Source organism: Nicotiana tabacum, chromosome 16 (assembly GCF_000715075.1).
Source record: "Nicotiana tabacum cultivar K326 chromosome 16, ASM71507v2, whole genome shotgun sequence".
Taxonomy (NCBI): domain Eukaryota; kingdom Viridiplantae; phylum Streptophyta; class Magnoliopsida; order Solanales; family Solanaceae; genus Nicotiana; species Nicotiana tabacum.
Window position 1 is genome coordinate 166,886,951 of NC_134095.1, and position 25,698 is coordinate 166,912,648.

Consider the following 25,698-nt stretch of genomic DNA (forward strand, 5'->3'; position numbering starts at 1 on the left):
CATTGACATGTTCATCATTGTGATTGGTTGCTTGACATTCATGGTTCTGATGATTTCCTCCACACATGTCACAAGCCTCAGATTGGCTTGGTTGTTGTGTATTCACCTGAAAAGTTTCAAACTTTTGTGCCAAAGAAACAATTTGTTGTGTTAGTGTATTTAAAGCATCAACCTGATTTACTGTAGCGGCCTTCTTGATAATTATACGCTCAGATGGCCATTGGATGGCATTCTCAGAAATTTCATTCAATAATTGCAACGCTTCTTCTGTTGTTTTTCCCATTACTGAACCTCCTGCAGCTGCATTTATCACATTCTAGAAGAGGATTTTAGCCCATGATAAAAAATATACAATTGCATATGTTCAGGAATATCGTGGTGTGGACATTTTCTTAACATTGCATTTAACCTTTCCCAAGCTTGATAAACTGACTCTGTGTCAGTCTGCAAGAAATTAGATATGTCTTGTCTTAACTTTGTGGTTTTAGCAGGGAAAAAATATTTGTTTAAAAATTTCTGAGTTATTTGATCCCATGTGGTAATGGAACCTTGTGGCAAACTTCGCAACCAAGTCTTGGCATCTCTTTTTAAAGAGAAAGGAAATAGCCTTAACTTGATAGCTTCAGGAGGTACTCCATTATACTTAGCTGTTTCAACAATTTCCAAAAAGTCAATTAAATGACTCCACGGATCTTCACTTGCGTCTCCAGTGAAGATGAAAGACTGTTGAATTGTTTGAATCAGACCAGTCCTGATTTCAAAGTTGTTGGCTACGACTGGAGGTTTTCTGACACTAGATTCCCAGTTGAAGCGGTCAGGTCTAGCATAATCCCTTAGGATTCTGTTTGCTGGCCTTTGCGTCACTTCATCAAATTGATCCTCTATTTGTACTGGTGGTGATACTTCGCGTGGGTTGATATTTTCTACTTCCTGATTCTCCATACCTTCACAAGCTATGCTTTGGGAAGATAATGCTTGTCCTTTTCTGCGCAATCGAAGAGATCTTTCAATTTCAGAATCGTAATTGACCAACTCTTTTATAGAATAGCGGGTCATAAACTACTCAAAATTCTAAAAAAACAAACTGAACTTAACCTCTAAAGTGGTAGTAGTAGTAGTACTTAGAAGAAAATAATCAAAATAAAGTGATGAATAACAAGGAGAACAAAGATTACAAAGATGACAAAAATAATAAGCGATCAAATAAAAATAGTAGTATGATAATGTTGTTGTTGTTGTTGTTGTTATTATTATTATTATTATTATTAGTAATAGTTGTTGTAGTAGTAGTATATGATAATAGTAATTATATTAGTACTAATTAGCAATAGATGTTATGAAAAAAAATGGTAAACGAAATCAGTTAGTAGTAACAGTAACTAACAATGGAGAATAATAATATAATACTAATATAGAATATAGTTACAAGTAGTACTAGTATTAATAATAGTGAGTGCTATGCTATAATGATGATAAGAAGGATAAATGATAATAACACTTGTATAACATGTTAGTACTTGTAATAGTAAAAGTAATAGTAGTAATATTTAGTAAATATTGATAGCAAAGATAATAATACTAATAGTAAGTTCCCAAATTAGTAACAGAATATTTAGTCTGAAGTAGACTTGTGCTAATCCCCGGCAACGGCGCCAAAAATTTGACGAGGCCAATGCGTATAAGATTTTGTTACTCGTACTTTGTCAAATTCTAGTATAGTTTATGATATCGTCCCACAGAGATTGGAGAATCTAGCTACAAACTTATAATATTCTTACTACTATTTGAGAGAATCAGATTGATGAAGTTTTATTTGTTGAAAATTTAAATTGCTTAAGTTGAATCAAAATAACTTTCGGAAGATTTATATTTAAAAAGAGTTGGGAATCATTGAATTCACTCGATAGCGTGATACTAATAAAATCTTAGCTTCTACATGTATTGCTCTTAGGAGTAACTGTTTATTATTAATACAATTATATTTTGCTCACTAAAAAATAATCAATTAATAATACTCCGCGAAGTTATGTAAATCAATTGATATATGACTCGTGACGATTAAATTGAAATAATTTTCTTATCTGAATTGTGCTAAAAGATAGCAAAAACCTCTTGCGATTAATTTTTACTAAAAATCAATAATCTTGCTAACTATAACTCCTCCGTGAGAATTAGAATGGAAGTAAGCAAGATTACAAAATTGACATACAACTAACTTTGGAGAATAAATAGATAGAAGTGATAATAATTAATTAAAACTAATATTCCAACACAATATAGAAATATAATTAGAAAATTTCAGGTCAAGCATGTAGTAAAATTGAGATTAATATTATAACGCTATCGAGCTTCATCAACTATCCCAACAAAAGAGATTACTCCATTATGGAGTATTTAAATCTCACAAAGAAAGAAATTCTTAAAATACTATCAACACTCTTGGAAAATTCAAAGATTACAAGATAAAATGAAATAGATAAAGAGAGAAGTAAAGACCAAAGCTAGAGAAAAGTTGCTAATTAAGCATGTATGATCTCCTCCCCCTTTCAACACAAACATCCTATTTATAGAAATCAAATCTTATAAGGTGCCACGATGCCTCGTGGTTCTTTTGTCATGATGCGTCGTGCTTCTATTGTCATGATGTGTCGTGCTTCTATTGCCATGATGTCTCGTGCTTCTCTTTTTATTCCTTTATTTGCTTTATCAAGATATTTTTATTTCCTGCAAAATACTATTAGAAAATACAGATAATTGACATATTATATATATATATATATATATATATATATATATTATTTAAAATAATTTATTTTTAAGTATATAATATATGAATATTTTATAGTCATCAAACTCCCCCGCACTTGAATCCTTGCTCATCCTCGAGGCAGTAATTTTATTAATAATTGTTGTTTCTTGTAGAGAAGAAAAGTAAAAAAATAAAGTTTCACATAAGATTCAAAACCTATAAGTTTTTTAAGTCGTCAAATTTATACCTTGTTTCTGCTTCTGCTTTTGTTTGCCAAAAAATTTCAACTCCTTTTTTGATGAACCTTTTGAGATTGATAACATTATGATTACAATTGCGAGTTTCTCAAATTTTGTCCATAGGCTTGCCCTTCATGTCAGTCTCCACTAATGTAGAATCAACACTAATTTCTAAAATTATTTTAGGACTTTTTAAGGCTTGTAATGATAGGCTTAATGCTGGTAAGGTAAAAGGATATATTTGTAGTGACTTTGTTCCATCCAGCTTTATTATGAGAGCCGATTATTTTATCAAAGTAACTATGTACAACTCAACACAAGAAAATAACTCTAGAGATTGGGCTAAAGGTCCTGGTCTCCAATTTCATAATTAACATCACTTAATTCATCATTTCTCTCAATAGATTTCTTAAATTCAAGCTTCTTGAACCAATAATTTATTTTACAGGTATATACACCTTGTTTTCCTCTCTTTTTTTTCTTTTTTTTTAAGAGTAAAATAGAACATTTACTCCATAAGTATTCCTTCTCGCTTGCTTTAATAATCATTCTTGCTCAACTATAGCCGGAAGGAGTAGTATCAATCTTTTTGTAAGGTAAACTAATATGGTGTATCAATAAAAGTTGGTTTATTCCTCTTTCTTTTTTTTTCTTTCTTTTCTTTTTTTTGGTGGGGGGGGGGGAGCTCAAAGTTGGGTGATAAAAGGTAAAATATAAATATTTGTCGTTAAAATAGATACGCTAAAAAAAAGGTGTCAAAGAAAGCCTAATTTCATTCTAAAGATAGTGTTGTCTAGAATTTCACCTTGATAGACATTTGGGGCAAGTTCTAGCAGAATTTTATTGATTCTACCTGTTGAGATCATAATGCTTCTCAATTCCAACATTTTCTCAAATTTGGAGATACTCGTTCTTGCCTTCACAAAAATAAAATCACAAACTTGGAAGTTGTATGGCATAAATAAAAAAAATTATGTTTGAAAAATATGTAAACTTTTACTTTGAAACTTTAATATTGTACTAGAACAACAATTAAGAATAAAATAAAAGATGAATATATATATATAGGGAGAGAGAAGAAAAAACTTGAAAGAGTGTGTGACAACACATATTTTTATATGTAATAGACTGACTAATTTAAGACTTTATCAGTCATTTGGTTCTGGTTTAAATATAAACTAACAAATTTACTTGTGCCAACATTTTGAATTGAATCATTAAATGGTTAATCAACCAGTTACTTAGGCATACCAATCACCATGGAGTTACTCCTGCACAGGTGACTCTGTTGTTGTAGATGCCTTCATGAGATGTTTTAGTTGTACAATAACCTGGATATTGACCAGATCAATTGATTAAGCATTTAATTACCCAAATCTATGTCGGGCTTATGAGGCTCCACTGCTTCTCCCTCAATGGTTACGGGTTTTGTATCTTAGTTCTGAGTTTAACGTTGTCAGCTCGACTTATTAATTGTAGAATTCTTCAGTCTATCGAAGTAACCGATGGATGTTGTTCAAAATGTCTTCCATAGTACAATTTTAGCCTGTGACCATTTACCTTAAACTTGTCTCCTCCATTTTTCTGAATTTCAATAGCCCCATATGGAGTAACACCTATAACATTGTAAGGACCCGTCCACTTGGATTTTAATTTTTCTGGGAATAACCTAAGTCGGCTATTGTAAAGAAGTACCTGATCTCCAATTTTGAAACTCTTTGGTCGGATCAACTTGTCATGCCATATTTTTGTTTTTTCTTTAAAAAATTTAGCATTTTCATAGGCTCCCAATCTCAGTTCTTCCAATTCATTAACCTGAATAAATCGCTTTTTACCAGCGGAGGTTAAATCAAAGTTCAGTGCTTTCAATGCCCAAAAAGCTTTATGTTCTAATTCTACGGGCAAATGACAAGTTTTTCCAAAGACTAATCTATATGGAGATGTTCCAATTGACGTTTTGAAAGCCGTTCGGTACGCCCATAATGCATCATCTAATTTTAAAGCCCAGTCATTTCTTGAGATTCCAACCGTTTTTTCAAGAATTCTTTTTAACTCGCGGTTGGAAACCTCAACTTGCCCTTGAGTTTGAGCCTGATATGGTGTTCCTGTTTTGTGAGTCACATTATATTTTGAGAGTAAAGCAGAAAATTGCCTATTGATGTAAAGAGTTCCTTGGTCACTAATGATGACTCGCGGTGTGTCAAATCTGGTAAAAATATTTTTTTTAAGAAAATTACACACGAGCATCATTCTTTCTTGTAGGGATGGCTTCAACCCATCTTGACACGTAATCCACAGCCATAAGGATATATTCAAAAAAAAGTGAGAAGAAGGAAAAAGACATATAAAATCTATTCCCCAAACATCAAATATTTCACATACTTGTATTGATTGCAGTGACATTGTCACGACCCAAAATCCCAACCCGGTCGTGATGGCGCCTCTCGTGGGGACAAGGCCAGCCAACAACAAAACAATACATCTCTTTATAATTACTTAGCAGGAATAAGTCTAATTCACAGATAATATAATCACAAGTGCGAAGTAAACATGATAGAATAATGGAAACCATCCCGACTCAGCCCGAAATCGGGGTGTCACAAGCCAGGAGCATCTACATATCTAAATACTAATACAAGACCAGCAATATACATAATGGAATTTAGAATCAATGAAAAAATACGGTGCCGTGAACGCTGACGGTCACCTTGCTCAGCTACAATAGTATACCTTCAGTCCGCTAATAACCCGCTACTGGGTGAACAGTACCTGCAACTGCACGCGGGGTGCAGGGAGTAAAGTGAGTACTTCCAACTCAGTGGTAATAAGAGTAAATAACAACTGGGCGATAAGAAATCACGTAAGAACACTTCATCATGCTATCTAAGACGGTACAACCCTTTTTGAAAACAGTAATTCCATGAAAATCCTTTATAAAATATTTGACTCAGTTTTAAACCTCTTTTTAAAATAATCTTTTTAACAGTTGCAAAATAATTCCAGCCATCGGTGTCACTATGCACAGAAACCCGCCCCTCGGGCAATATCTTCGTTCCTGGTCAGCCACTCGGGCCCCAACACTCAAGGATCAGATAGCACCAGCAAAAGCAGATAAATATCTCCAGAAATATCACAACGACAAATAATGAACAAATGCATGAATGCAATGCAATGCATATGATAGTACATTCCAGTACCTACTGCGGCGTGCAGCCCGAGCCATCCATATTTATTTATCGTCGACGGCGCTCACTGGGGGTGTGTACAGACTCCGGAGGGGCTCCTACAGCCCAAGCGCAATATCTTGGTCAGTCATTGTTACCTGACCGGTCAGCCATTGTTACCTGACCAATTTATATCATACAGTGCCATTGTTACCACTGTTCAAGTATATCATCTAGTGTCATTGTTATCACTGTTTCAAGTATATCACACAGTGTCATTGTTACCACTATTTCAAGTCACTTTATAATCAGTCCAGAAAATAATATAATAAGCCCCTTGGGCATTTACAAAACAGAAGTTCCTAACCCGGAATACATTTAAAAATATCATTTAAGTTTTCAACACTTAGAATTATGGCTGAGTTTGCAAAACAACATTTAAAACCTTGGACTGAAATTAAATGATATGCAAATCATGCTAAGCAGTAATATCAATCCTCTAAGGATTTTACAAATCGGCACAAGGCCCTAAACATGGCATCAAGCCCAGTAATATCAATGAAGTATGTGTATCAATCACCAGTATAGTATAAACATCACACGGGATGGACCAAGTCACAATCCCCAATAGTATCCGACCCCGCACTCGCCATGGAGTGCGTGTCACGCCTCAATATAGTATTACGATATGAAAGTCCGGGGTTTCAAACCCTCAGAACAGCATTTACATCTATTACTCACCTCTAACCGGTCGTAGACTAGTCCGCAATACCCTTTCCTCTTGAATCGACCTCTTCGCGCGTCGAATCTAGTCAAAACCACAACAAATACGTTACAATAGGCTAAGGGAATATAACCCAATCGAAAAGACTCGAAAAATGTCGAAAATCCCGAAATTAGCAAAACCCGAGCCCCGGGCCCACGTCTCAAAATTCAGAAATTTTTACATCAATACGACCCTTATCTCGCCACGAGTCTATACATACCAAATTCACAAATATCGGAGTTCATTTGACCCCTCAAATCACCATTTAATTCTCTTAAGTTTCAAGCCCTAAACCACCATTTTTGTCCATAATTTACTTGAGTTTTCAGCTCTAATCCATGTATTTAACTTGGAAATAAGTAGAAACAACTCACCTTTGATGCTTGATGAAATTCCCCTTGAAATTCTCTCCAAAATAATCCAAGCCAAATGAAAGAAATGAAAGAAATAAGTCAAATCCGTGTTTAAAAGAATCTGCCCGTGCTTCATCGAGTTGTACCTTGCACTTGTGCTATACAAGTTGTACATCCTATTAAAAATTTTCCTTGCCGGACACCTTCTGTTTAAACACCCATAACGTCTTGTATAAGTATCCAAATGACAAACGGATTGAAGATATAGAAACTAGACTCGAAGATCGTTAATTTGATAGGTTGTAAACCATATAACTCTTTATATATCCCGAGATATGAGCTTCTAAAGTAGGCTCCCCGAATCAGAAAATTGCAGCAGAAATTTCTGCAACTTTTTCTTTTCTTTTTGGTCCGAATTTCATTCCGTTAACCTTCCGAAATCCACCCGAGGCCCTCGGGACCTTAACCAATTATATCAATATGTCCCACAATATCATTCAAACTTGTCTCAACCTTCTAAACACCCAAAATAACATCAAAACATCAAATCATCATCGAATTCAAGCCTAAGTTTCCAAAAACTTCCGAAAATACACTTTCGATCAAAAACCCGACCAAACAATGTCCGAATGACCTGAAATTTTGCACACACATCACAAATGACATAATAAAGCTACAGCAATTCTCGGAATTCCATTCCGTCTCCCGGATCAAAATCTCACCTATCAACCGCAATTCGCCAAAATACTAACTTCGCCAATTCAAGCTTAATTCTACACCGGTCATCACAAAAATATTCCGGACACACTCCTAAGTCCCAAATCACCTAACGAAGCTATCCGAACCATAAAATTCACATTTCAAGCCCTCTAACACATAAGTCAATATCCGGTTGATTTTTCCAACTTAAGCTTCCTTAAAAGAGACTAAGTGTCTCAAACCTTACCAAACTAGTCCGAATGACTTCAAATTTTGCACACAAGTCATATTCGACATTACAGACTTGAACCAACTTTCGGAATCGCATTCCGACCCCGATATCAAAATTTCCACTTCCGGTCGAATTTTCTCAAAAACCTTCAAATTTCTATATTTAGCCAAATGACTTCAAAATGACCTCCGGACATCCGAATTCACTTCCGATCGCGCTCCCAACTCCAGAATCTCCATACGGAGCTATTCCCAGACTCGTAATCTCAAACACACATCTATAACTCTGAAATGCCTTCCAACCCAAATTTATGAAATTCTTCTAAAATACTAACTTCCACAATATACGCCGAAATGCTCACGGGTTATCCAAAACCAAATCCGGACACACGCCCAAGTCCGAAATTATCATACGAACATGCTGGAACTTTCAGATCTCAATTCCGAGGTCGTTTACTCAAAATTCTAATCCTAGTTCATTTCTTCAATTTTAAGCTTTCAAAATGAGAATTTCCATTTAGATTTGACTCCAAACTTCCTGAATTTTAATTCTGACCGTACACACAAGTCAATATACCTGAGATGAAGCCGCTCATGGCCTCAAACTATTGAATGACGCGTCGGAGCTCAAAACGACTAGTCGGGTCGTTACAATCTCCCCCACTTAAACATACGTTCGTCCTCGAACGTGCTGAGAACTACACTGAAGTAGTCCAAAATCACTTGTTTAACACATCATGCACCTTCCCATGCTACCACTACTCCGTTGAGCACATTAGCTCGATAATTCTGTAGATATACTTATTTATTCAAGCAAATAAGCCATTAGGCCCAATTCCAACATCCTGAATTTCCCTGCCAAGCCTGTTTCCATCATACGACCACCATATCAATCTCCACACGTTGTACCCAAACATGACTGCATAACTTTGCTGAATTCACACTTTGCATCACTTACTCATAGAACCACAATAACATTCTTTAAACATAATGGTCGAAATTCCACGAATCTGATGCTCCCATTGAATCTCATGATCTACACAGGTCTTGCTCTAATTTTTATTTTATTTTTATATATTTTTATATTTTTTTTAACACCGATACGACTGAAGAGATGTGCCGAAATTCACAACCAACTGCTGAATCAACAATTCATTGGATCTACACTCCTGACAAGTTCAATTACCTTGTCGCAAACCAAAGAATGATCTTTGCTCTATAATATACTTCATATAATCAGTTTGCACTGACCCCAAATCTAGTAACCTCGTCTCACCCAGTACGAACTGCTCAGGCAATAAGCCACCTCAGACATAATCAAAAATCCCACAAGACGCCACAATGTGCCAGTATGCTATCAATTCGAACGCGATACAAAAGGAAGGCGAACTCTAGAAGGAACTACTCAACTCGCACACTAACATAGACTTCCTCAGAAAACAGGGAAACAGAACACACAAAAGCAAATATGGGCACTGAACTGAACATCACACGGTTGCGGCGTGCAACCCGATCCAAACAACATACCCATGGCGGTGTGCCACCCGATCCACATATAGAACTCACATAAGGAGATATACGTCGAGCTGAATAGCTCATCACATCAAAATACCGAATATCGGTCATAAACACACTAAGGTGCATAATATCATTCCCAAGGAAACATATAGCGCTATAGGCTACAAACTCAAGCACAACTGAGGTGCGATACATGATCTAAGTCTCATCCTGCTCATATAACATCACCGTTGAGCGGAACCTCAACACATAAGGAATTTACCAAGCCGTCTCACAACTCATATGGTGCAATATATCTTTACATGAATTAACTGACCACGAAATAAGACCGCGACTATCCTTCCATAAAGAGCGCATTGCTGAAATAAACACAACTGGCCTGACGTAAGGCTCACTTCCACATTTAAACCTATCAACCGACCTCAAGTCGATCCTGATCGTTCCAAGCTAGGCCAATAATCTTTCACAGGTCCATAACCCAATAAACAGAGTGCCCTCCAGGCATAAATTCTCAAATGGATGATATTACCAAAATCCTCATACTTGGTTTAAATTTCTAATTAATCAAGTGACTACATGTCACACTTATACAATATTCCTGTGGGACAAGCTCCCACCATCTTCCGAAATAATTAACGGGTCTACACATCCAAACCACCAGCTGCACTAACACTGAAAAGCGATCAAGAATCCCTAACCAGGATGCAAAGCCTTTCTCACAGAACACCGACCTCAGGTGATACTGACGTCAATACCCATCTTACTCAAAACACTGAAACTCATATACTGCTCATCTGAGATTGTGACATCACAGTCATTGACCAAACTGCAACCTTGGTCCTTACTTCAAATTTCATACCACTCACTGTACCTCACGTGCCAATATACGATAGACGTGATTTCCATCACAACTATGGAACCACCGATAGGCTAATACTTCATCACATAAGACTTTCCATTTAACTCACTTCAGGAGAACTATAGCAGCATACAGGCGAATCCTCATAATCGTCGAATATGCCAATCTCTAAGTAGTTATCCAAGCCACCATAACACTTTCTGGGATCCGCCTACTCATAATAGGCCCTAACAAAAGAATGCTTCAGAATAACATCAATCACTGCGGCCGACAAGCCTCACATTCATAACTCGATTACGCTAAACGAACCGATCACTGACACCAGTATACCAACTCAACTATTGCTAATCAATCTACTTCCTTCCAATTTATCCTTGATTGCCTTAGAAATAATAATATCTCCCTTTAACACCTAACTTATTTCAACCAAACTCACCCCGAGTGACCTTAAATCACGAGACCATCCTATCTCAAATACCATGACCATTCCATGTCTCTCAAATGCTACATCGCAAGTCAAAACATCTTAGAACATTCTGTGCCTTTCTTCATAAGCTGCTTCAAAAGCTTGACTCTTAACCGTACTTATAGACTTAAAATTATTAGGCACCACACTTTACCTCTTGAATTAACTAGGACCGCTATTGAGAGACACCCAGCTCTGACTTGGCCCCGAATGCAACCAACTCTACTGAATTTTATAACATATGAATACCCTATCGATAAAGCACCTAGAGGGATCACTTCCCTCGAAGCCTGCACCTATACGAGGCATAAATCATGAATCTTCCCTCAAGTCTGAACATGAGCCAATAAGGCTAACCATAGCATGCATCCAACAATTCATTTACTCAAATTACCACTCATGGTCATTTTCCGTAGCTGCAATAACCCACCAATACGCCAATAACCAGAATTCACGCAGGTATTAAACTGTGCAATCAGCTAATCAACAGCAAGCTCCCCAACTTGGCTCGAAGGTATAGATCACAACACATATACTCTATTGTTGTCGTAATATCATGGTGAGATTAAACTCACTCCATCATAAGCTCGTGGAAACACGAATCATCTGGAATTTTAACTCTTCTGCAATTCTTGCATTTACTCACACAACAGTTAAGCCCACTCTCTAGGCGACCAATTTTTTTTTTAAGTCCTAAATTTTTAAAAAATTTGGCAGAGCCTCCTTTGTAATTGGTCCTATCCACCTGCCAGAGAATCACCAAAACCATACTAACAACACATCCACAACTTGACAAAGCATCACAATGCATATCAATTACATAAATCTAAATTGATACATGGACATGCGTTGCACCTATTTGAATCATAACACATAGAAAATACCCTTCAACCCTCCATTATTGGGCTATTCAACCAAGTAGGAACATATTCTTCCTTTAATATTTTCGACCTTCAAGGTGGTCTCCTTGACTCAACGATTTCGTCATAATACATTTACGGAAGCGATCTCAGCTCCCAGACTTATCTAACTAGGAGACACGAAAAATATTCTTCACGCGCCCATAACTCGGGCTACTCAACAAATCACAATAAGAAACGAATCACTTAACAGTTCATCTACTATCCAGTAGGCTTCTTCGCCACTACCAAGTCGTACAAATACACCTCGCAACACTAACATACTCATCACGTGGATATCCAACCTCCATTCCGGCTAACAAGGACAATAATGAACATATGAGTTCAAAACACTTGCTCACAAAATCAGCACCTCGGTGCTCAAGCCATTGGCAAAGATTTGGCCTCAAGTCCTCCTGACTGGTCTAACTTCAAACTCACAGAGATTACACATCGCCCCTCGATCGGGGAATCAAAAGCCATCAAGACACATCTGATACTGAGCGCCCGTTAGTGCATACGATCACGCGGAAGGAATTTCAAAAGTTTCTTTTCAAGCTGAATCGAAGACGCACGATAAGAATTCAAGAATATGAAGTATTCCTAAAGGTCCTGCAGCCTCCCGAGGATAAGTACAGATGTCTCCGTACCGATCCGCGAGACTCTACTAAACCGGCTCATGACTCGTGAGACCAAGTAATCTAGGCTCTGATACCAACTTGTCACGACCCAAAATCCCAACCCGGTCGTGATGGCGCCTCTCATGGGGACAAGTCCAGCCAACAACAAAACAATACATCTCTTTATAATTACTTAGCAGGAATAAGTCTAATTCGCAGATAATATAATCACAAGTGCGAAGTAAACATGATAGAATAATGGAAACCATCCCGACTCAGCCCGAAATCGGGGTGTCACAAGCCACGAGCATCTAAAGATCTAAATACTAATACAAGACCAGCAATATACAGAATGGAATTTAGAATCAATGAAGAAATACGGTGCCGTGAACGCTGACGGTCACCTTGCTCAACTACAATAGTATACCTTCAGTCCGCTAATAACCCGCTACCGGGTGAACAGTACCTGCAACTGCACGCGAGGTGCAGGGAGTAAAGTGAGTACTTCCAACTCAGTGGTAATAAGAGTAAATAATAACTGAGCGATAAGAAATCACGTAAGAACACTTCATCATGCTATCTAAGACGGTACAACCCTTTTTGAAAACAGTAATTCCATGAAAATCCTTTATAAAATATTTGACTCAGTTTTAAACCTCTTTTGAAAATAATCTTTTTAACAGTTGCAAAATAATTCCAGCCATCGGTGTCACTATGCACAGAAACCCGCCCCTCGGGCAATATCTTCGTTCCTGGTCAGCCACTCGGGCCCCAACACTCAAGGATCAGATAGCACCAGCAAAAGTAGATAAATATCTCAAGAAATATCACAACGACAAATAATGAACAAATGCATGAATGCAATGCAATGCATATGATGGTACATTCCAGTACCCACTGCAGCGTGCAGCCCGAGCCATCCATATTTATTTATCGTCGACGGCGCTCACTGGGGGTGTGTACAGACTCCGGAGGGGCTCCTACAGCCCAAGCGCAATATCTTGGTCAGTCATTGTTACCTGACCGGTCAGCCATTGTTACCTGACCAATTTATATCATACAGTGCCATTGTTACCACTGTTCAAGTATATCATCCAGTGTCATTGTTACCACTATTTCAAGTATATCACACAGTGTCATTGTTACCACTGTTTCAAGTATATCACACAGTGTCATTGTTACTACTGTTTCAAGTATATCACACAGTGTCATTGTTACCATTGTTTCAAGTATATCACACAGTGTCATTGTTACCACTGTTTCAAGTATATCACACAGTGTCATTATTACCACTGTTTCAAGTCACTTTATAATCAGTCCAGAAAATAATATAATAAGCCCCTTGGGCATTTACAAAACAGAAGTTCCCAGCCCGGAATACATTTAAAAATATCATTTAAGTTTTCAACACTTAGAATTATGGCTGAGTTTGCAAAACAGCATTTAAAACCTTGGACTGAAATTAAATGATATGCAAATCATGCTAAGCAGTAATATCAATCCTCTAAGGATTTTACAAATCGGCACAAGGCCCTAAACATGGCATCAAGCCCAGTAATATCAATGAAGTATGTGTATCAATCACCAGTATAGTATAAACATCACACGGGATGGACCAAGTCACAATCCCCAATAGTATCCGACCCCGCACTCGCCATGGAGTGCGTGTCACGCCTCAATATAGCGTTACGATGTGAAAGTCCGGGGTTTCAAACCCTTAGAACAGCATTTACATCTATTACTCACCTCTAACCGGCCGTAGACTAGTCCTCAATGCCCTTTCCTCTTGAATCGACCTCTTCACGCGTCGAATCTAGTCAAAACCACAACAAATACATTACAATAGGCTAAGGGAATATAACCCAATCGAAAAGACTCGAAAAATGTCGAAAATCCCGAAATTAGCAAAACCCCGAGCCCCGGGCTCACGTCTCAAAATTTGGAAATTTTTACATCAATACGACCCTTATCTCGCCACGAGTCTATACATACCAAATTCACAAAAATCGGAGTTCATTTGATCCCTCAAATCACCATTTAATTCTCTTAAGTTTCAAGCCCTAAACCACCATTTTTGTCCATAATTTACTTGAGTTTTCAGCTCTAATCCATGTATTTAACTTGGAAATAAGTAGAAACAACTCACCTTTGATGCTTGATGAAATCCCCCTTGAAATTCTCTCCAAAATAATCCAAGCCAAATGAAAGAAATGAAAGAAATAAGCCAAATCCGTGTTTAAAAGAATCTGCCCGTGCTTCGTCGAGTTGTACCTTGCACTTGTGCTATACAAGTTGTACATCCTATTAAAAAATTTCCTTGTCGGACACCTTCTGTTTAAACACCCATAACGTCTTGTATAAGTATCCAAATGACAAACGGATTGAAGATTTAGAAACTAGACTCGAAGATCGTTAATTTGATAGGTTGTACACCATATAACTCTTTATATATCCCGAGATATGAACTTCTAAAGTAGGCTCCCCGAATCAGAAAATTGCACCAGAAATTTCTGCAGCTTTTTCTTTTCTTTTTGGTCCGAATTTCATTCCGTTAACCTTCCGAAATCTACCCGAGGCCCTCGGTACCTTAACCAATTATATCAACATGTCCCACAATATCATTCAAACTTGTCCCAACCTTCTAAACACCCAAAATAACATCAAAACATCAAATCATCATCGAATTCAAGCCTAAGTTTCCAAAAACTTCCGAAAATACACTTTCGATCAAAAACCCGACCAAACGATGTCCGAATGACCTGAAATTTTTCACACACATCACAAATGACATAACAAATCTACAGCAATTCTCGGAATTCCATTCCGACTCCCGGATCAAAATCTCACCTATCAACCGCAATTCGCCAAAATACTAACTTCGCCAATTCAAGCTTAATTCTACACCGGTCATCACAAAAATATTCCGGACACACTCCTAAGTCCCAAATCACCTAACGAAGCTATCCAAACCATAAAATTCACATTTCGAGCCCTCTAACACTTAAGTCAATATCCGGTTGACTTTTCCAACTTAAACTTCCTTAAAAGAGACTAAGTGTCTCAAACCTTACCAAAACTAGTCCGAATGACTTCAAATTTTGCACACAAGTCATATTCGACATTATGGACTTGCACCAACTTTCGGAATCGCATTCCGACCCCGATATCAAAATTTCCACTTCCGGTCGAATTTTCTCAAAAACCTTCAAATTTCTATATTTAGCCAAATGACTTCAAAATGACCTCTGGACATCCGAATTCACTTCCGATCGCGCTCCCAACTCCAGAATCACCATACGGAGCTATTCCTAGACTCGTAATCTCAAACACACATCTATAACTCTGAAATGCCTTCCAACCCAAATTTATGAAATTCTTCTAAAATACTAACTTCCACAATATACGCCGAAATGCTCATGGGTTATCCAAAACCAAATCCGGACACACGCCCAAGTCTGAAATCATCATACGAACATGCTGGAACTTTCAGATCTCAATTCCGAGGTCGTTTACTCAAAATTCTAATCCTAGTTCATTTCTTCAATTTTAAGCTTTCAAAATAAGAATTTCTATTTAGATTTGACTCCAAACTTCCTGAATTTTAATTCTGACCGTACACACAAGTCAATATACCTGAGATGAAGCCGCTCATGGCCTCAAACTGTTGAATGACGCGTCGGAGCTCAAAACGACCGGTCGGGTCGTTACAGACATCTCATATCTCTTGGTGATATTACCTGTTCTCTGACACCTATCACATTGTGCTACATATGCTCGGGCATCTTTAAAGAGTGTGGGCCAGAAGAATCCGACTTCTAAAACTTTAAAAGTTGTTCGATTTGTTGCATAATGTCCTCCAATTGCTCCATCATGACAGTGATATAGAATTTTATTCATCTCTTCTTTAGGTACACACCTTCTAATGATATTATCTGCACAATTTTTGAACAAGTAAGGTTCATCCCACAGATAATACTTTGCATCAGATATAAGCTTTTTTCTTTGCTGGTAAGAGTAATCTTGTGGTATCCACTTTCCAACCAAGTAATTCGCGATATCTGTAAACTAGGGTGGTTGAGTCACAATTGTGTCAACTGAAAAAATATGTTCATCAGGAAATTCTTCTTTTATCTCATTAAACTCAAGATGAGGATTTTCTAATCTAGACAAATGGTCAGCTACTTAGTTCTCTGTCCCTTTTTGTCCTTTATCTCAAGTTAAATTCTTGCAGAAGTAAAATCCATCTTAATAATCTAGGTCGAGTATCCTTCTTAGCTAAGAGATATTTTAAAGCTGCATGATTAGTAAAAACAGTGACTTTGGTTCCTATCAAATAGGAGCGAAACTTATCAAAAGCAAACACTATTGCTAGTAACTCTTTTTCTATCGTGGCATAATTCACTTGTGTCTCACTCAATATCCTACTAGCATAGTAAATGGGACGAAAAATCTTATCCCTTATTTGGCCTAAAGAAGCTCCAACTGTTGTATTACTAGCATCACACATGACCTCAAAAGGTTGGTTCCAATCAGAGGACACAACTACAGGTGCAGTTGATAACTTTTCCTTAAGGGTTTCAAATGTTTTTACATAGTCACCTGAAAAATCAAACTTAGTGTCTTTCATCAAGAGGTTAGTCAGCGGTTTTGAAATCTTTGAGAAGTCTTTTATGAATCGTCTATAAAACCTGCATGACCTAGAAAGCTTCTAATTCCTTTCACAGTTGTGGGAGGGGGTAATCTTGCTATAAGATTAATTTTTGCCTTATCAACTTATTTTATATCCTAAAACAATTCCTTCTGTAACCATAAAATGACATTTTTCCCAATTAAGAACTAAGTTTGTTTCTTCACATCTTTTAAGAACTAAGGTGAAATGGTTAAGACAATCCTTATATGTTTTGCCAAATAGTGTAAAATTATCCACAAAAATTTCAAGAAAATGGTCAGTCATGTCAGCAAAAATTGCCGACATCCAACGCTGAAATGTAGCAGGGGCGTTGCACAGACAAAATAGCATTCTCCTATAGGCATATGTTCCATGAGGGCATGTGAAGGTTGTCTTATCTTGATCTTCTGGTGCAATTGGTATCTGATTATATCCTGAATAGCCATCAAGAAAACAGTAAAAACCATATCCTGTAATTCTTTCCAACATTTGATCAATAAATGGCAAAGGAAAATGATCTTTTCTAGTGACATCATTGAGACGTCTGTAATCAATACAGACTCTCCATCCTGTAACAATCCTGGTAGGTATGAGCTCATTATTTTCATTTTTTATAACTGTCATACCTCCTTTCTTTGGTACTACCTAAACGGGACTTACCCACGGGCTGTCAGAAATGGGGCATATAATACCTGTTGCCAACAGCTTTACGATCTCTTTTTTCACTACTTCCTGCATTGCTGGATTCAATCTTCTTTGCGGCTGGACTATTGGCTTGTAGCTATCCTCCATGAGAATTCTGTGTGTACAAATAGCCAGACTAATTCCTTTAATATCTTCTACAGTCCACCCCAAGCTCCTTTGTGTGCTTTCAATACTTTAATCAAACTATTTTCTTGTTCTGCAGTAAGAGAAGATGAAATAATTACTAGAAATAATTCTTGCTCAAGATAAACATATTTCAAATGAGAAGGCAGAGTTTTGAGTTCAATTTTTGATTGAACCTTTTCGGATTTCATCTCTTCTTCTTCTGAATCTTTGCCAAATATTTCAGCTTCTTTTCTGATGGTGGGATCATCGTCCTGTGTGGTGCCTGATTTGATCAAGCATCTTTCCATTGAATCTGGAATTAATTGATCATCTTTGAATTCATATGTAAGATAACTAATCATGTCAATTGAAAAACATGAAGATGATGTTTCATCTCCTGAATATCTTAGTATCTTTTGCATATCAAATATGACTCTTTCTTCATCAACTCTTAAAATTAGTTGTCCTTGATGAACATCTATAATTGCTCTTCATGTAGTAAGAAATGGTCTACCTAAAATTATTGGTTCATTAGGACATTCTTTCATTTCAAGTACTATAAAATCTACAGGGAAAACAAACTTATCTACTCTTACGAGTACATTTTCAATTATTCTCTTAGGTTTCTTAGTACTTTGATCTGCAAACTGAAGAGAAACACTTGTGTCTTTTATTTCACCAAGATCTAACTTTTTAAAGATAGAAAATGGCATTAAATTTATTGAAGCTCCAGAATCACAAAGTGCTTTTTCAAAATATACTCCTCCCAAAGTGCATGGAATTGTAAAACTGCCTGGATCACCAAATTTTTGTGGTAGCTTATTTTGAAGTATAGCACTGCATTTTTCCGTAAGCATTACCACAGAAACTTCTTCTAATTTCTTTTACTTGACAAAAATTCCTTTAAAAATTTGGCATATGAAGGCATTTGTAACAAAGCATCAGTAAAAGGAATATTGATGTGAATTTGTTTTAAAATCTCCAAAAATTTTGCAAATTGGTTGTCAAGCTTTTCTCATTTCATTTTTTGTGGAAAGGGAATATTCACAGGGAGAGGAATCAATTTTTCAATATTTTTTTCTTCTTTTTTCTTGACTTCATTCTTTTGAGATGGTTCAGAGGGTATTTCAACATTCTTACCGTTGTTTACCTGTTGTTCTGACTGGTCTGCATAGGGTTCATCAAGCTCCTTACCTGACCGTAAGGTGATGGCCTTAAGGTGCTCTTTTGGGTTTTTCTCTGTATTGCTTGGTAAGGGACCTTGAATCTTTTCTGAAACAAGAGCTGCCAATTGGCTCAACTGTATTTTCAGATTTTTTAGGGATGAATTTTGGCTCTCCATCTTTTCATCAGCGACCTTAATATACTTATACAGAAGATCATCAAGACTTGAATGAGCTTGTTGAGGCCTTTGCTGATTGGGCCCTGCTTGTTGATAAGGTCTAAAGTTCGATTGACCATGGTTTGGATTCTAGTATCCGGGTGGACCCTGTATTTGTTGCTTCTGGAAGCTTTGATAGTTCTCTGCACCATTTGGATTGCTCCATTGAAATCCTGGATGTTTCTGTGCCATTGGACTTCCAAAAGGATACTACTTGTAACCGATGACATTGACATGTTCATCATTGTGATTGGTTGCTTGACATTCATGGTTCTGATGATTTCCTCCACACATGTCACAAGCCTCAGATTGGCTTGGTTGTTGTGTATTCACCTGAAAAGTTTCAAACTTTTGTGCCAAAGAAACAATTTGATGTGTTAGTGTATTTAAAGCATCAACCTGATTTACTGTAGCGGCCTTCTTGATAATTATACGCTCAGATGGCCATTGGATGGCATTCTCAGAAATTTCATTCAACAATTGCAACGCTTCTTCTGTTATTTTTCCCATTACTGAACCTCCTGCAGCTGCATCTATCAAACTTCTAGAAGAGAATTTTAGCCCGTGATAAAAAATATATAATTGCATATGTTTAGGAATATCGTGGTGTGGACATTTTCTTAACATTGCTTTTAACCTTTCTCAAGCTTGATAAACTGACTCTGTGTCAGTCTGCAAGAAATTAGATATGTCTTGTCTTAACTTTGTGGTTTTAGCAGGGGAAAAAATATTTGTTTAAAATTTTCTGAGTCATTTGATCCCATGTGGTAATGGAACCTTGTGGCAAACTTCGCAACCAAGTCTTGGCATCTCCTTTTAAAGAGAAAGGAAATAGCCTTAACTTGATAGCTTCAGGAGGTACTCCATTATACTTGGCTATTTCAACAAGTTCCAAAAAGTCAATTAAATGACTCCGTGGATCTTCACTTGCGTCTCCAGTGAAGATGCAAGACTGTTGAATTGTTTGAATCAGGCCAGTCCTGATTTCAAAGTTGTTGGCTGCCACTGGAGGTTTTCTGACACTAGATTCACAGTTGAAGCAGTCAGGTCTAGCATAATCCCTTAGGATTCTGTTTGCTGGCCTTTGCGTCACTTCATCAAATTGATCCTCTATTTGTACTGGTGGTGGTACTTCGCGTGGGTTGATATTTTCTACTTTCTAATTCTCCATACCTTCACAAGCTATGCTTTGGGAAGATAATGCTTGTCCTTTCCTGCGCAATCGAAGAGATCTTTCAATTTTAGGATCGTAATTGACCAACTCTTTTATAAAATAGCGGGTCATAAACTACTCAAAATTCTAAAAAAACAAACTAAATTTAACTCTCAAAGTGGTAGTACTAGTAGTACTTAGAAGAAAATAATTAAAAGAAAGTGATGAATAACAAGGACAACAAAGATTACAAAGATGACAAAAATAATAAGCGATCAAATAAAAATAGTAGTATGATAATGTTGTTGTTGTTGTTATTATTATTATTATTATTATTATTATTATTATTATTATTAATAATAATAATAATAATAATAATAATAATAGTAGTAGTATATGATAATAGTAATTATATTAGTACTAATTAGCAATAGATGTTATGAAAAAAAATGGTAAACGAAATCAGTTAGTAGTAACAGTAACTAACAATGGAGAATAATAATATAATACTAATATAGAATATAGTTACAAGTAGTACTAGTATTAATAATAGTGATTGCTATGCTATAATGATGATAAGAAGGATAAATGATAATAACACTTGTATAACATGTTAGTACTTGTAATAGTAAAAGTAATAGTAGTAATATTTAGTAAATATTGATAGCAAAGATAATAATACTAATAGTAAGTTCCCAAATTAGTAACAGAATATTTAGTCTGAAGTAGACTTGTGCCAATCCCCGGCAACGGCGCCAAAAATTTGACGAGGCCAATGCGTATAAGATTTTGCTACTCGTACTTTGTCAAATTCTAGTATAGTTTATGATATCGTCCCACAGAGATTGGAGAATCTAGCTACAAACTTACAATATTCTTACTACTATTTGAGAGAATCAGATTGATGAAGTTTTGTTTGTTGAAAATTTAAATTGCTTAAGTTGAAACAAAATAACTTTCGGAAGATTTATATTTAAAAAGAGTTAGGAATCATTAAATTCACTCGATAGCGTGATAATAATAAAATTTTAGCTTCTACATGTATTTCTCTTAGGAATAACTGTTTATTGCTAATACAATTATATTTTGCTCACTAAGAAATAATCAATTAATAACACTCCGCGAGGTTATGTAAAACAATTGATATGTGACTCGTGACAATTAAATTGAAATAATTTTCTAGCCTGAATTGTGCTAAAAGATAGCAAAAACCTCTTGCGATTAATTTTTACTAAAAATCAATAATCTTGCCAACTACAACTCCTCCGTGAGAATTAGAATGGAAGTAAGCAAGATTACAGACTTGGAATGATAGCTTAAAAAGAATTACTCTCACTCTATTATTTTACCCAATAGTTATCGTATATTAATTTTGCTTCGTGAGAATTACAAAATTGACATACAACTAACTTTGGAGAATAAATAGATAGAAGTGATAATAATTAATTAAAACTAATAGTCCAGCACAATATAGAAATATAATTAGAAAGTTTCAGGTCAAGCATGTAGTAAAATGGAGATTAATATTATAACGCTATCGAGCTTCATCAACTATCCCAACAAAAGAGATTACTCCATTATGGAGTATTTAAATCTCACAAAGAAAGAAATTCTTAAAATACTATCAACACTCTTGGAAAATTCAAAGATTACAAGATAAAATGAAATAGATAAAGAGAGAAGTAAAGACCAAAGCTAGAGAAAAGTTGCTAATTAAGCATGTATGATCTCCTCCCCCTTTCAACACAAACATCTTATTTATAGAAATCAAATCTCATAAGGTGTCGCGATGCCTCGTGGTTCTTTTGCCATGATGCGTCGTGCTTCTATTGCCATGATGCGTCGTGCTTCTATTGCCATGATGCCTCGTGCTTCTCTTTTTATTCCTTTATTTGCTTTATCATGATATTTTTATTTCCTGCAAAATACTATTATGAAGACATTCCTTTTTATTTTTGATAAGTTTATCATGAAAATATTCATGTATCTGCAGCTTGTTTGGATGGTTGTGTTTGATGAATACAATGTTTGGATAGATTATATCATTTGACGTCGTTTCATGATATCACATACCAGCAATATGAAGAATAAACTTGCAATATTATAAAAAAAAATTATGATACGGGGTAAAATTATTATATGAAAATATAGGATAAATGATAAAATAAAATTATTTAATTATAATGAAGGGTGATATTGAGAGAAAAAGACAAGGTAACGACGCGACCACACCAAATTCATCGTTCCATAAAGTAACACTTTTCGTCGTTACGTAAAGACGAATTTAACGATACGATACAATAAAATTTAAGTAACAATTAAAATAAATATTATAATTTTTTAATATCATATTGAAAGCAACAATACGATACAATACGACAGTTAACAACCATCCAAACAAGTTGTAACTTGTGCTGCCCAATTCCCCTGAACATTCCAAGTTTTCTTCAATCAAATCAAACAAAGTGCCAGCAAAAGACTTCAGTAGTCAACTCAAACATAATTTATACCTGAGTCTTATTTCTTGTTACTAAGTGCGCGTTTGGGCGTAAGAATTGTAAAATTTCGAGGGGGGAATAATTTAAGTGAAAATGATATTTGAAAATTAGAGTTGTGTTTGAACATAAATATAATTTTAGGTTATTTTTGAATTTTTATGAGTGATCTAAAGTAAAAATTTTGAAAAACAGTTTTTTGGAATTTTTCAAATTTTTGAAAAATTCCAAAATACATTTTCAAATGAAAATTAAAAATTTTCTAGCCAAACGCTTATTTCAAAAAAAGTTGAAAACTTTTCGAAAAAGAAGTGAAATTTCTTTTACGCATCTCAATATTAATCTGCATACATGCATTATTTTTGTTGACCTCTTGATAAAAGACAGATAAATTCATCTCTAAATTAATGAGCCCATGATTGTTAGAACAAAAGAGATGTTTTTTTCCCTTAGGTAATTAACTTTCATTTCTCATCGCATTCTCATCGTATTATATTTTATTTGTCAAAATTAGTATGTTGAAGATTATTTACGAGTAGTCAACTACTTCCACAGGTATCGTGAAGAAGTGGATTTTTGCCCTAACGTGCAGCCTTGTAATCTAATAAATAAATTGTAAAATACTTGGAATATTAGTTGATATAATAACCTGAAAGATATAGCAATAACCATCGATAATAGGTGTAAAAAGAACTATATTATAGATCAATATTTAAAATTATTTGAGAGATAAACGAAATTAATTGACTACATAACTTTTTACAACAGTATATTAACAGTGTAAAAATTCTTCAAACGATTCACACGATTTGCATATTAATGCAAATGAATAATCACGAACACAATGTTTATTGTCTATTTACTTTACAAAAGAATAACTCTTAATTGCACACTATACTCTATTTTACACGCAATTTTTTTTTTATTCAAATTTTTAAACATTAAGAAATGAAAGGTAAGCAAATAAAGACATGGCGATACAAGACCAACCTAAAGAAGTAGATGAACTACTGCTTGCCGGGTAACCGCCAGGTAACGGCCGAACCCCACTGTTTCCTCCAATATTTCTTCCACCGTCACCGCCGCCGCCGCCGCCGCCGGGACTTGTTCCTCTACTGTTTGAGCCACCACCTCCCTTTGCTCCGCCACCACCACCTTTGGAACCGCCACCAGATTTTCCACTGCCACTGCCACTGCCACCACCACCTTTGCCTCCACCGCCACTGCCACCACCACCTTTGCCTCCACCGCCACTGCCACCGCCACCGCCACCTCTTCCTCCTCCTCCTCCTCCGCCCCCGCCGCCGCCTGAAGGAGCAACTGCTGATGTTAGGAGGAGAGAAATGATAGAAAGCACTAGAACAATCTTTACGAGGTTCTTCATTCTAATTCATGCAGATTTTTAGTAGTGTAATAATCACGTATTTTACTTAGGAGGAGGCTATTTGTGAGAGAAAGTTTGGACAAGTTGTGGCTTTCGTTCTTTGTTTTATAGTGTAAAAAATGAACAAAAAAATGGAATTTGACAAGTCTTGATCCTAATGTGATTGTGGTTATGTTCGACAAGTGCGTGGTTAGAAGAAAAAAATACTCCAAAAGTTAGAATAAGGGTCTGGTCTTTTTACGTAAAGGAGTGATACAAGTAACTATAATATAAAATCGACATTTCTATTGCACGTTATAGTTTGGAAAAAAACTGGCTAATCAATCAATCGAAAAGATTAAAAGAATAAAATATTGTATGTGGCTTAACCATAGATTTCTTTTATTAAATTGTTTGCTTAAATCTGCTCTGGCAGGAAGATAAGGCTGAAGATGGATTTAGAGCAAACATTTCAATTAGTTATACTACCCTCCGGTCCACTTTAATTGATTTTTGGTTATTTTCATACATATTAAGGAATCCACTTTTTAGCATTAATTAACAATAAAAATTGACCATATTAACCTTAATTTGTTCATCAAAAATATAACAAATACTCCTATACTCTTTACTCCACGGAAAACTTTGGAAAAAAGAAGTTAATTCCTTCTTGATATCACGAAAAAATTTCCTTAAAAAGTCATCTGAAGTTCGAGCACACTTCTATTTATCTTGAAAATATTATTGCTAGAAAATCTTCTTGGATTGAAGGTTCAGCATCAGAAGTTCGAGCACACTTCTATTTATCTTGAAAATATTATTGCTAGAAAATCTTCTTGGATTGAAGGTTCAGCATCAGTGGTCTTGAACTGGCCGGATTCACTATTTATTTTTTCTAGCCGATATATATAAATATACATCGGTTATACAAGGTTATAACTATATCAAACATGGATTATTATACATATGTGATATATTCGCCAACTAAATTTAGTTTAAGGGTTGGGAAGACAGCTATTTGGGTTGATCCCTCTAGGATAACCAAATCAGTCCAATTAATGATTTTTCATCTGACCATTTCTTCATCAGGACTAATTCTAAGTAATGAAATACAACAATAGCAACAACAAACCTAGTGTAATCCTATAAATAGGGTTTGGGGAGGGTAGTGTGTACACAGACCTTACCCCTACCTTATAAAGGTAGAGAGGATGTTTCCGATAGACCCCGACTCAAGGAATTATGGAGATAAGATAAAGCAGCC

The 25,698-nt window shown here is 35.9% G+C and overlaps 1 protein-coding gene, 2 long non-coding RNA genes and 1 other non-coding gene across 6 annotated transcripts; 1 reads left to right on the plus strand and 3 right to left on the minus strand.

Moving 5' to 3' along the window:
• Positions 1 to 370: 370 nt before the first annotated feature.
• LOC142170836 (small nucleolar RNA R71) lies at positions 371 to 477 on the plus strand. The gene has a single exon (XR_012700449.1). It is a non-coding gene; the product is annotated as a small nucleolar RNA R71 (small nucleolar RNA).
• Positions 478 to 2,606: 2,129 nt separating this feature from the next.
• LOC107816100 (uncharacterized) lies at positions 2,607 to 25,152 on the minus strand. 3 transcript variants are annotated; one of them, XM_075233582.1, is made up of 2 exons: positions 24,062 to 25,152; positions 2,607 to 2,724 (listed from the first exon to the last, which is right to left on the minus strand). In XM_075233582.1, the coding sequence occupies exons 1-2, from the start codon at positions 24,453 to 24,455 to the stop codon at positions 2,687 to 2,689; spliced, it is 432 nt and encodes a 143-aa protein (XP_075089683.1). In that variant the 5' UTR covers positions 24,456 to 25,152; the 3' UTR covers positions 2,607 to 2,686. The 3 variants fall into 3 exon arrangements, with proteins under 3 accessions (XP_075089683.1, XP_016497262.2, XP_016497263.1); XM_016641776.2 differs by lacking the exon at positions 2,607 to 2,724 and adding an exon at positions 22,083 to 22,494 and having other exon boundaries at positions 24,062 to 25,149; XM_016641777.2 differs by lacking the exon at positions 2,607 to 2,724 and adding an exon at positions 22,083 to 22,504 and having other exon boundaries at positions 24,062 to 25,147.
• LOC142170603 (uncharacterized) lies at positions 5,351 to 7,362 on the minus strand. The gene is made up of 4 exons (XR_012699869.1): positions 7,293 to 7,362; positions 6,894 to 6,960; positions 6,186 to 6,271; positions 5,351 to 5,763 (listed from the first exon to the last, which is right to left on the minus strand). It is a non-coding gene; the product is annotated as an uncharacterized LOC142170603 (long non-coding RNA).
• LOC142170604 (uncharacterized) lies at positions 13,451 to 14,861 on the minus strand. Its single transcript, XR_012699870.1, has 3 exons — positions 14,710 to 14,861; positions 14,310 to 14,376; positions 13,451 to 13,543 (listed from the first exon to the last, which is right to left on the minus strand). It is a non-coding gene; the product is annotated as an uncharacterized LOC142170604 (long non-coding RNA).
• Positions 25,153 to 25,698: the final 546 nt, after the last annotated feature.